At 40.6% G+C, this 12465-nt stretch overlaps 1 protein-coding gene and 1 long non-coding RNA gene across 5 annotated transcripts in view; one reads left to right on the top strand and one right to left on the bottom strand.

Moving 5' to 3' along the window:
• Nucleotides 1-6261, top strand: part of ALDH1A2 (aldehyde dehydrogenase 1 family member A2) — a 55790-nt gene extending 49529 nt beyond the window's left edge. For all 3 annotated transcript variants that reach the window (XM_032699858.1, XM_032699856.1, XM_032699857.1), the window contains exons 11-13: nt 283-440; nt 1211-1285; nt 4043-6261. In XM_032699858.1, the coding sequence (XP_032555749.1) occupies nt 283-440; nt 1211-1285; nt 4043-4115 (306 nt within the window). In that variant the 3' untranslated portion in view covers nt 4116-6261. The remainder of the gene's footprint in view (nt 1-282; nt 441-1210; nt 1286-4042) is intronic.
• The window catches only part of LOC116792690, a 123165-nt gene that overhangs the window by 44966 nt on the left and 65734 nt on the right, over nt 1-12465 (bottom strand). The window lies entirely within an intron of this gene.

Here is a 12465-nt window from a genome sequence, read left to right as displayed (position 1 = left end):
TCTTTTCGGAACTCCTCATGCACACAGCAGCTGACATCAGTTGGGTAAGGAAGCTCAATTTTTGTCATTGGCTGTAAGGTCTCAGACCTCAAAGAGGAGACAAAGATAGAATGGGTGAGTTCCACTGAGGTAGCTGCTAGGGAAATTCATGTGGTTTTACAGACAGATATTATCACTATTAAATCTTGCTGCAGGAACAGGACAGAGAAGATAAATAAAAAAGCAGAATGAAATGCCTCTGAGTGGGCTAGTTTAACAACAGATGATTAATCTTTGTTGCAGATTTTTGGGCCTGTTCAAGAAATACTGAGATTTAAAACCATGGATGAAGTCATAGAGAGAGCCAACAATTCTGATTTTGGGCTGGTAGCTGCTGTCTTTACAAACGACATAAACAAGGCCCTGACAGTCTCTTCAGCAATGCAGGCTGGGACAGTCTGGTAAGCACAAGCTATCACACTCCTGCTCTTGAAGACAAAGAGTTTGAGTCACTATCATTATGTCACCTCAGTCTTGCACCCTTTCTTTAAAAATATTTATCTAGACAGTCCTAGTGGTGAATCACTAGCCAAGACATGGAACAGCTGCAGGGGGGTGTTGGGACTGCTCCCTGCTGGGGAATGCTATTGGAAATGGAAAGCACCTTGTCATTGCTGAACGGCATTACTGAAAACAAACGGTATAAATGATCCCCTGTGCACTGAAGAGGAATCCTGTGAAGTTTCTGTCCAAGGCACAAAGAACTGAGTACTTTCTACATTAAGGAACTGAGGTGACACATCCTCTTTAGTCCTTAGGAATATGTAATGCCACCTCTAGAGTTCACTAGCCTGCAATTTAGTATGTCAAGCCTGGGTAAATGAAAGATCTGCAAGAAATTAGGGAGAAAAAGGGCAAATTCATATGTAACAGCTCTTAGTTATAAACTGGCACTGAGGTTTGTCAGCAGATTAACAGTTCATTACTGAAGCTGTGTCCAACTGTGGGGTCCTCTCTCTCCAGTCCTCACAGGTCAAATCCCATTCTCGTTATGAGTAAGGAGCAGAATGGGGTTTTTCAGCATAAATCCCTCATTTCTTTTCATCATGAAACAAGTTTGTTATTACTAAGAGGAATACAGTGTCCTTAGCTCCACAAGTTTCAGCCTCTCCCTCAGTTATCCAAAGGTCTCTGGCAGTGCAGCTGGACTTAATGTCTCTTCCTGTTACAGGATAAATTGCTACAATGCCTTAAATGCCCAAAGTCCTTTTGGAGGATTCAAAATGTCTGGCAATGGGAGAGAGATGTAAGTATTACACTGCTGTTTTCTAAATTGTTTTCAACTCTACAACTTAATAAACATTAGTGAATCCTTCCATGCAAATTAAGATCAGAAATACTCCAACCTGAGAATCAGGGCATAATGATAACTTTTAATCATTGCAAGTACTTAATGCAATTGATTTGCATGGTGAGACCACTTTTCTGGCTTTTTTTAATATTGCAAACTAACTTACTGGAACTCTCTTCTTATCCTGAAAGGAACTTCAAATTTCTGAGTATTTTTCTGAACTCAAAAAGTGTGTTTTCTGAAAGTTCTTTTAGCCATATTAACCATTACTTTTTCAGAAAGACCCTCTTTTTGGTACTACTGTGTGCTTGTTAACTGGTTTGGTGTACTTGTTTCAGAGTTGTTTTGCCATATATTTTGCCTCTCTTGGTTTTTTTCCTTTTCTTTCTTCAGTTTTTACTATACTTATTAATATAGGTCATCTGAATTTTATAAAAAAGTTATCAGCTTGCAGATTTATAAACAATGTTAAATGAAATCAGGCCTAGAGAAGGAGACAAATGTGTTTACATCCCTTTCAAAAAATCACTTTCCTTTACAAAGCTTTCTGCCTTTCTTATTCCATTTAGAACGAAGTGCCAAATATTTTGAAATGGAGCTCCACGCTCAAAAACTGTCCCATGTACCTAATTTAAAGTCTTACCAGTTTTTCATTCTCATTACAATCACAAGGAAGTTTAGCAATTGCATCAGCCCCAGATTGGTTACATACAAAGGATTCAATTAATTTCTGTGCAGGAGGCATGTATGTATACCAGATATGTCTCACCTAAGTTTTCAAAATAGCTCATGGCTAATAGCAAACTCAGCAGTAAAACTAAAGTAAGGTCAAACTCTTTAAAACTTTAAATATGTTGAAGTATACAACTTGATCTATAAAATAAGCTCTATGTAGTCTGAAGTATTTTCCCTCGTTAGGGAGTACTTTGAATAACACATTCATACTATTCTCCACATTCATGAGTTATGAGGTGATCTCACACTGGCATAAATATGTCAGCTCATCTAACTCTTATCATTGTGAAAATATTCTAAAACTACTAAGCTCGATAGAGCACATGAGTAACTTGACACCCCAGAGTGACCCCACTGACTCTAGGGAGGTTCACTGTGCAAGCAAAATATTCACGTATTTGTGTCGTAGAGTCCTTGAGAGGGGGGAAACCAGGCAGTGCCCCAGCTCCCATGGAAAAATCTATGGTAGCTGCACACTTGATTCCCATCTACAGCTTTGAAATTATTTGTCATAAACAATAAATGTTTGGAATGGCAATAATCTCCATCTCACAAAGATGCCTGAAAACTGACTTATGAGTAACTATTCTACTCTTTCAGAACCTCTTTGATCAGATATCACCTCCTAATTCACCTCCCTCACCCTGCATTAATACCTGCATACCTTTTATTAAAATGCCACAGTTTCTTAGATCCTTGTTTTTAGGGGATACATTTTACAGCATAAATAATGTTGAGTCAGGCAATTAAAGAAAAAAAAAAAAGAAACAGTGTTCATACATAAGTATGTCATTGCTAAGCTAATACTGTGTTACAGCCAGGTCATAACTGTGCCACTGTGCTGCCTGTACTATCTGGGACTTGTTTCGGTCCTGCATTTAAATTCACAGGTTTTCATCACACATGGGCAAAAAATAAACACAGAAAGCTGAAATCTATTATATTCATTTTACACTTCCACAAAAGTGCATCCCAGTAGAGAACCAGAACTCATGTCCACAATGCAGCTGATTTCTGTTTGCATTAAGGCTACTTAAAATATTCTTGTATTCTTGAAGGGGTCTAAAAGACATGGGTTTTTTTACATCCATGCTTCTTTAAAGCTTCATGTCACTACCTGGAAAATGTAAAATTTAACTCCTGTAACAAAAAGTTGGGTGACTCATCCCAGATACACACACGTGGCCATTTTATATTAGAGTTCCCCAAAATTCTGGTTTCTGTCCACATGTCTTCAAGGGAAAGAAGTGCCATTCTACTTCAGACATAGATAAAATCACTGGCCATGCTGTTGGCCAGGTTATCTACTGGTTTGCAAAAATGTGTCCAACAGTTGTCTGGAGCTACACACATTTCTTAAGCATAATTTATCCCAGGCAGAGCATGTGCCCCTCAGAGCCATGTGTCAGGTGGCTGGGACTAAGGAAGTAGCTGGCTTTTAGCAGTATGGAGGATCTTATGTAAGGTGCTGTGCCAGGACAAAAAGAGGTTTTCTGCAGAAATCTAGAGGGAATCTGAGCAAGCTGAACCCTCTTCCACAGCATGTGCAAATGGTGATTCCTACTGCTGGATAATTTGTCAGGGAAAAGAGATCAGTGGGTTACGAAGCAAGTTCATCTTTATGCAGGGTTGTGAGTAGTTCATTTTTCATTGTGCTCAGTGCGGACCTTCTCTTTCCTGAGTGCAAATATAAGCAGTAATTTCACTGGCCAGTGGTGTAGGTCTTGGTGTTTGGACATTTTCAAGGGCTGGAAAAGACAGGGGACATCAATTCACTCCCCAAAGTTCCATCAACAGACAATGAGTATTTCTGAGTTTAATGTTCTGTATCTCCTTATCAAATGTTGGAGCCATGCATTGTTATTTTGACCTAAACTGAACTGGAATTTTAGGTTATATCTTAACTTTATCAAGAAATCACTTCACAGGTTTTTGCTTGATATCTGGTATAAACTGATGCTGCAATCTGTTTTCCAGGGGTGAATGTGGATTGAGAGAATATTCTGAAGTTAAAACTGTGACAATAAAGATCCCTCAGAAGAACTCCTAAAATGATGAAGGACCGTGTTGTGCAGAAGAGCACATGATGCCACCTTCTCTATTCCTTATGGAGACCAGCACTCAGGAATAAAAAGTGTTACACAATATATATTTAAGAAATTAAGTTGCAACATATATACTGGGCACATAACTGCATACATAATGCAAACCAGCTCTGCATGTTTTCATAAAACTCTCCTGAGAATCATTACATCTTTATAAAAGAAATCATTACAAGAGATAAAATTGCTATTGGGCATCATTTAATAACGGTTCTAGCTATAAAACTGTTAAATGCAAATGCATGCACACACACATCTCTTCTTTAAATAAACAAAATAAGTCTCACTGCTTTCAGGCTGCCTTCTCAAACAGTCCTGCCTTGTACTGACATTGTTTCGACCAGGGCTCTATAAGCCAGATTTTACCCAAAACACTAACAATGAACAACACAAACACTGATGTTCTTAAAAAATTAGAGGCTCTGAACGGTGATGACCCCAAACCTGGCAGACTGGCAACTTTCCAATTAGCACAGTCACACTGGGGAGGGAATCAATCCACTAAACGGACAATGAAAGCCAAATACTTATCAGTGAGGTCTGGCTTTCATGGCTCATGGTGATTTGGATTTCAAAGCTTATTTTCATAATTACTTTATGTTGTGCTAGAAGCAAAAAGTCCTCCTTCACTTACAGGAACTTGAACAGTTTTACCTGCCTGCCAAAAGAGCAAGGCCAGACAGGGTGGGAGGGTGTTAACGAGAACAGGAACAGATCCCAAGGCTTCACAGAATATTTCAGCTTTCACTACTTGTCTAGTTTTGTTATTGTTGTTGTTGTTACTGTTGTTGCTTTCACCTTTTCTCTTTTTTTAAACAAGTATATGCATGGGCAGGCTTCATTTATTTATCTGCTATTAAACTGCCTGTGATTACACTGGGAGTCATTAGGTTACAGCAAGAAGAACCCAGCCAAAGCCCACCTGTCAAGAATTAAGCCTGACTTTATTTTTTTACTAAAAGATGGCTTGCCATGCTCACCGTGCTTGTGAACCTCACGTAGTGTTACTGGCTGGTACTGACTTTTCAATTATGTTTGGGGTTTTTTGGCCCAGAATAAAAAATATGAGCAAGTTCTTCTAGAAGTGAGGTGTTTAAAGCCTGTCACATCATTACCTGCTGCCCACAGAATCTCTTCCAACTTGTAACTGACACACTAAACACTATATCTTTCTTCTTTCCAGCTGCAGAGCTCATCGATTCCCCAGACGTTTTTTTGAAACAGGTTTCATTTTATGTTTTAATTTAGAATTAAGGAAATCTATTTTAAAAGTACAGTAAATCATCTACCCCGTGTAGCTACATTATCCGGGGGGTAAGGACAGAATTATGGCCTCAGGTGTAGGTTTTCCTGGCTGCAGAGCCTATACCATGAACTGTTGAAAACTCCAGACCTGATCAGCAAATAATTTCTGCACGTTCTTACCTTCCTTTACTCTCTGAGGAATTCCTCTTAGATTCGGAGTTGTAGGTGTCCTTCAACATACTGCTGGATTAGGACAAGAGTGTCCAGCACTTTGTAATGTGGTGGCCCTCAATATTTCATAACTCATGTCAAACTGTATATGTGTTTTTAAAGCAATACTTATACATGTTCTTATTCAGAACTGACAGTACATTCACAGACATGGAGATAAATACAAGTATTCCTGAGTTGTTAAATTCAAATGCCGTATACTTCTACTGTAGTGTTTGTCAGAGTGAAGAAAAACAAAATACAACAAGTAAGAGATTAGTTATCTTTTAAACTGCAATATAAAATGTGAAAAAGGAGATTTTACTTCTTTTCTCCTATTTACTTAAAAAAGAAACTTCCTGTGCTAACAGCATTTACACCATGTACTCTTTTGTATTCTTTTTGTGTATTTTGTATGTCTGTGCTTTATTCCCAATACATTCAGGTAAATAATATAGAGTTGCCATTTTTTTCAACCCTGTCACTGCAGCTCCATTTGATGTACATGGATTTGTGAAATCCTTTTTTAGATGTACCATCTGCATGGATCCAACAAAACATTTTTCCAGTCCCTGCAGCTTTTTGTTACAGTTTTTAATCATGTATATAGTTATATGTTATTAAAGAAGTAAAAGGATATTTTCTATGAAGTTTTTTCCATTAAAAAGGTTTAGAGAAAGACTTTAGACTGTGAGACTCCTTTATTGTTGACAGAGCTATAAAAATATTTAAAAAAATATTTTCTTAGCAAAAGATCTGCTCTCACAGTAGCTTTATTTTCATTTGCAAAAGTGAATGAAGTAAAAGGCCAATTACATTTTCTGGAATATTATTGCAGCTGTATGAAAAACACTTGTGAATTGCAGATCTAGGTCCTAGTCAAAGTTCATCCTCACCCTTGTGGTCATAAAGTTGAGCTATTGGGGCAGGTCTGAAATCTTCAAAAACAGTGGGGCATCCTTACAAACTGCTGTATCACAGCTTGATTTTTGGACAATGTCTAAAAAAATCGTGATGCCTTTTCTTTCTCTAGTAGATGAGTCACAGAGATGATTAAATTAACACTCAGATCTTTTATGGAGTGATATTTCACTGTCTTTAATTTCAAAATGCTAAAATGGGAAAAGGATAGACTGAGTGTTATCTGACTGCCAATAAAATTCACATGGCCAGGTACTATCCAACCCTCCCTCAAGCAATCCCTTTATTCCAGGGTTACTTTCATTGCCAGGAACTGCATCCCTCTTTTGAAATGGTGCCTATTTAGGTTAAGTAACTACTCAGTTAATAGGGCCAAGGCACTTCATTGTGTGGCAAGCAATGATCAGACCTCAGTGTCACAGAGTAATACTGCTGGTAATACAACAGTCTACAGGCAAGGACAATAAAGTAACTTGACTAGAATAGATGGGATAAAAGAGAATAGAACTTAATAATAGGAGGTAAATTGCATTCTCCAGAAGCAGTACTGTTCTTGAAAGCCTGGGATATCAGGTATATATTAAGCAGAGTATCATTTCTATTTAACTCGTGGCACGGACAGCTCTGTCATGGGACGGTGAGTGGACAATTAGCCCTTTCCATATTCCCCATCTCTCTGACCTGCTTGCAACCTGTCTCACCACTCCAAGTGGCCACACAGGTACAAGCAATGGAGTGCTTTACTGAAAGCAGATTGAATGGAGGAAGGTTGTCAAGGGACCCACTGAAAACAAGGAAGGGAACAAAGTTTAGTCCATAGTAAACAAGTATTCTGTGGAGCTCCAGCCAGTGAAAGGGAATGTATCAATAAAAGTGTGTGCAGGTGAAGTAAAGGGAGAGTTCAGAAATACTGCATTTCTTCTGATAAAAGGATGTGAAGAAAGGCAAAAAGAATTTCAGTTCTGCAGCCTTCAGACAAAGCAATGGATATTGATACTACTTGGATAGCATTCACACATTTACTGGTGCCCTGTTACAGAGAATGCTCTTTCTCCCCATGAAGGCAAGGATGAAAAAACTTGCCATGCATATGCAGTGAAACTGTGTGACACAGTGCCCTCTTATTTCTCAGTTCTGTCCTGGAAAAAAAGAGAACCATAATACCACTGAATTCAGGGCAGCAGTTGAGCTAGGGAGGAAGACAAAGCCAAGCAATATACTGTACTGTTTAGCTGTGACTCTGCATGGTCACACCTAGAGCTCTGGGGAGCTACATTCACCACCTTACATTTGCATCCATACGTCTCCATTTACTGCATGCTAAGTCCATCAACACAGGAAGTTATTTTTCTCATAACAACTTCATACCACAATGACTGATATTCACAGTGCTGTATCTATCAGGAAGCAGGAAAAGCCTCTGTGGCTATTAGATGCCATCAGCATTCCCAACCCATTCAGACAGACTTCTCTCAGCACATTAGACTACAGCTGCATAAAACACATCTTTCTTCCTTGCCCTCGTTAAATGCATAGTCAATTAATTCTTTCTATATCTTCGCTGTATCTTCTGTGTCAACTGAAAGTGCACAGGTATCAGGGAACTATGTATGGCCCTGCCAGAAAGCTCAGGGGCTTCTGAAGCAAACTGGGTGACTTCAGCATGAAGTTGGACAACATATAAGGACAGATTAGTAAGAGTTAGAGGATGAGAATAGTGGTATAATTTCACATGATTAAAGTGTGGCTAGGATATGCTACTACTAAGGCTTGAGGTCCCACTTTCCTCTTCCACACAGCACAATGTGGAGTGCTGGGATGCTGGTTTCAATAAGCACTTTCCTAATTTTTCTCAGAGGACTGGAACTGACACGCTGGAATTCAAGGTTAACACAAGTAACAGATGATTACAGCTGGCTGCAGTGCAAGTTCAGTCATTTCAGTGGTGCAGAGCTGGTTAAGCTGCCTGTAGCCACAGCTGCTACACTGAGTAGTGCTCAGCACCTGGTTATCTAAGACTTAGGCCTAGAGGCTGCAAACACATGCAGGAATGAGAATGTGTCCCAAAGACAGTGAGTAGAGGCACAGGGCTGACTTGCCTCTTGCTACAACCAGGGTAAGTCACCAGAGCTGTTGCATAATGTCCCCAATCCCCTTAGCTAATTGTTAGAGAGGGAGAAAAAGCACATCTGCATGCCCCTGGTGCATAAGAATGGTTGATTTTGAAATAGTTCTGACAGCTGAGTTTGCATCCCGAACCCCCACTAAAAACCAGCCTCAAACTCCCAGCACAGGTACTCTAGAGCTCAGTTACACCATAAAGACCGCAATTATTTTTTTGATATCACAAATTTAAATCCACTCAAGTCATACAGAAAAGAGGGACTGCACCTACAATCCACTGCTTCTCCATGGTGAGCATTTGCACTGTTACTTTTCATGGGTTTATAGGATGAGTTTCATCAAATAACAGAGGCTGTCCTATACTGTGCAGAGCACATACATTTTTCCACTTGATTTGAGGTGAAATTTATAAACACAAAATATGGAGGGCCTTTGCTATCAGCTGTAATACCCTGAAGTCTCCAATGCCCAGGGAGGCTGGGACATCTGCTGGGACAATTTGCCTTAAGGATCAACAAAGTCTGCACTGCTGACATATTCCCCGGTGCATTACTGTAACCATTCTTTGTATTGTCATTTAATCCTAGCATCTAGCATCAAATCCTGCAACTACAGGATGCTTTCAAGATGTCTTTATCTGCCTGAAGTCTCTTGATGGGACCTGCTAAATAAACGTGGATTGTGCAAGCACAACAGCAACAGACTGTAAGAAAAGCTCCAGCTGCAGAGGCTGCCAAGGAGGCCGTGCACACAGCAGGCTGGAGTAACCCAAAGGGGTGCTTGTGAAATGTTTGTGCTGCTGGCAGGCAGCACACTGCCAGGACAGATCACACATCATGCATTTGCACATCAAATGGAGCTGCACTGGTCTGAGAGCATGGGAAAGGCCTGTCTTGAACGGCATGTGTCCTACTTCCTAAACATGTATATTTTACACTTTACACTTGGTTATTGGCCAGATTGAAAGTACCGCAAGTTCCCCAAAGCTTGTCATTTTGCCTTTGAAGTAGAACTGTTTGGATAATGTTTCCTTTGGCAATTTATCTATGTAACAAAGCAGGAACTTAGCTGCATTGGCCTCTCAACAATCCACCACTAGCTTTTGTCAAAGTGCTCATACACTTGTGTGTATGCACTCACACAGAATTTGATCATTTTTCATGACCTTGCTTAGCCCCTCTCCTTCTCCCTCATGGTTCCTCACGATGAGGTTGGTGATAATATTAGCTCACTTCATTTTGGGGTTTTTCCTTGCCCTATGTACACCTGGCTGAGTTCCCATTTCCTACAGCAGCATGATTAGCAAGATGTTTGTGTGCTGCTTGCTCCTGCTGCCAAACAAAAAGAAATTGTGTTTGTACTGCTTCCCCTGGCAAAAGGGCCCCAGCTCATGGCACACTGCTTTTCTCAGTACCAGAGAATGGGACATAGAGCAGAATATCTTGAGAAGTTTCTACTGGTTCCTGCTTTCTATTGGTCCAAAACCTCTCTCACTTGACATCCAATCTCAAAGCACACTCAGTACCTGGCAAGGGAGGCCTCCTTTTAGGTTTTGATTTTGAACATCACAAACACTCAAGTTTCTGGGAAGGATGCTGAATGGAAAGTCACTCCTCGCTCCCACCGAGAACTGCAGATTAAGGATGATGGCTGAAGCATTCCCCTTGAATCTAATGGTCCTACCACGAGTCAGAACTCCCAGCTTGTTCATTCACCCTGAGTGTGGCTCTCAGAGATGGCTGGTGAGATGCCCTCTCTCCAGGCTGTACAGCTATGGGGACTAAGCAGTCAGACTCTGCTCAAATCATGTATTTCAAGAAGTCCAGAAAAGTCACCAAATGCTCTTCAGCCTTATTCTTCCAGCGTCATGTACGTACTCTATTTTAAATACAACCTGGCTGCGAAATTGAGGAAAAAACCACATTGTTGCCAAAGAAATGGGCATCCACAGAGCTACCAGTCTATGGTTCCTGAGTAGCCTGGATCTCTTGAGCAGTACAGGGAAAGCTCCCACACCACGATGCTGCCTTGCACCAGGATTGCCCTGGCTCAGGGGCTGCCATGTCCCATGCAAGGAGGAGGCTGCTGAGAGCACTATGCCCCTTCTATCCTGGCATGAAACTAAACAGGAACATGACTCTTTTCTGAGAAGCTGTGTTTCTCCACAGTGCACACTGCACACCTTAAGCCATAGGAAGCCATTGCTACAGAGCTCCTGGGCACGGCTAAATTGGCCAGGTCTCTGATCACATCAGTATATACAGAACCACCCACTCCCACCACTGAAACTGCAGCAAAACTCAGAGCAATTACTATCCTGTCTTTGCTGCAGCCCAGCCTCTCCAGCACTTTTCTCCTTGTAGTATTTGTCTCCCAAGGGCAAACACATGGGGGAAAATGCCCTGGTACAACAGACTTTCACAGGAATTTCCTTAGGGAATGCCAAACATCTGATCCACGATTCCCATTAGATTTCCCTTTGTGAACCATTTCAGATCACTCTGGTGGGAAAATGACAGTAGACTCCAGCTGCCCAAAGACTTTCAGAAAGACACAGAAAGATGCTCTCATCTCCTGCATCTGTAGCACATTCATAGTCAAGTCTGAGACAAAATCTTAAGTTAATTTCAGATTCCATTCTATAGACAATAAAAGCACAAAATGACCAAATCACTGTTCCTCAGTGTCCAAAATCACCTTGCAGCTCTTTCTTACGAAAATACCAAGTCTGTTTTCTTCCCTGTGGTGAACTGCATGTGTGTTATAGCAGGGCTGCTGCAAAGCTCTGCTACAAGACAGGGTTGCTGGTTGATTTCTATTTTAAAAGCACATAGAACATCCTGAGCTCTTTCTCAGGGTTTTGGCAAACAGGCTCTTTTAACTAACTGTGTTCTTAGGTAGAACAGCAACAAATGACTCAATGATTTGTTTTTACAATGTCCTCTCTGGGAAGACTAATTACCAGCTAACCTTCTAGCGTGCAGTTTCAAACATGAAAAGAATGGGGCCCCATTCTTTTTCAGGAAAAATTCATAGTACAGACTGCAAAATCTGTCTGGGTGGGAGCACTTTGCTGAAAGTTTTTGAAAGCCTTAGGATTATGGACTGGCCAAGAGATTTCATGATGCTTCTAGAATTTTGAAAAATTAAGTGGGGAAAAAAGCTTGCTTTCCTCAGTATTACTATTTGTCTCTTTGGGGTAGTAATACAGTCATCAAACCAAACCACTGGAAATGCTGTTCTCAGCTGTTTTGCATACAAAGCTCAAGAAAAGTAAAAGTAAATTTCATGCATTAGTTGTGGAAGTTGTGTTCAGCAGCAAGAACCACATTGCACAGAGCTTTTGGTTGAGTCACCAGCAGATTCTGCCTGACAAAGGAAATCAAACTGATGGGCTTCTCCCAGTTTGTCTTTGTTCTATACAAAGTTGAAGAAGAAATGACTTTTCTTTCTTATTAATCTTCCTAATGGACTTCTTTCTACCTTCTTAACTCCTATTCCTCTTGGAGGAAGTAGTGCCTCTCTAAAGGTTTGGGCTGAGGCAAAGCACCAAATGTTTAACTCTACTGTTCAGGTAGTCTCTGCTGCTATTTTCCAGCTTTGCAATTAAACACTGGGCAGGCCAGGCAGTAGCTCCTCATTAGACCGTGTTCCTGGGTGATTCAGACAGCAGAACCAAGGCAGCAGCATAACTGAATTTAGTGGACTCAGTACAGTAGCCAGTGTTCAGTAAGTCATCAGTCTCATCTGCACCTGCCAGTCTTAACCATCTTAACCAGTTCAACACACCTTTTTCCC

The sequence above is a fragment of the Chiroxiphia lanceolata genome, chromosome 12 (assembly GCF_009829145.1).
Source record: "Chiroxiphia lanceolata isolate bChiLan1 chromosome 12, bChiLan1.pri, whole genome shotgun sequence".
Lineage (NCBI taxonomy): Eukaryota > Metazoa > Chordata > Aves > Passeriformes > Pipridae > Chiroxiphia > Chiroxiphia lanceolata.
The sequence above is the reverse complement of the archived record's forward strand: the minus strand, read 5'-3'. Positions and strand labels throughout refer to the sequence as shown.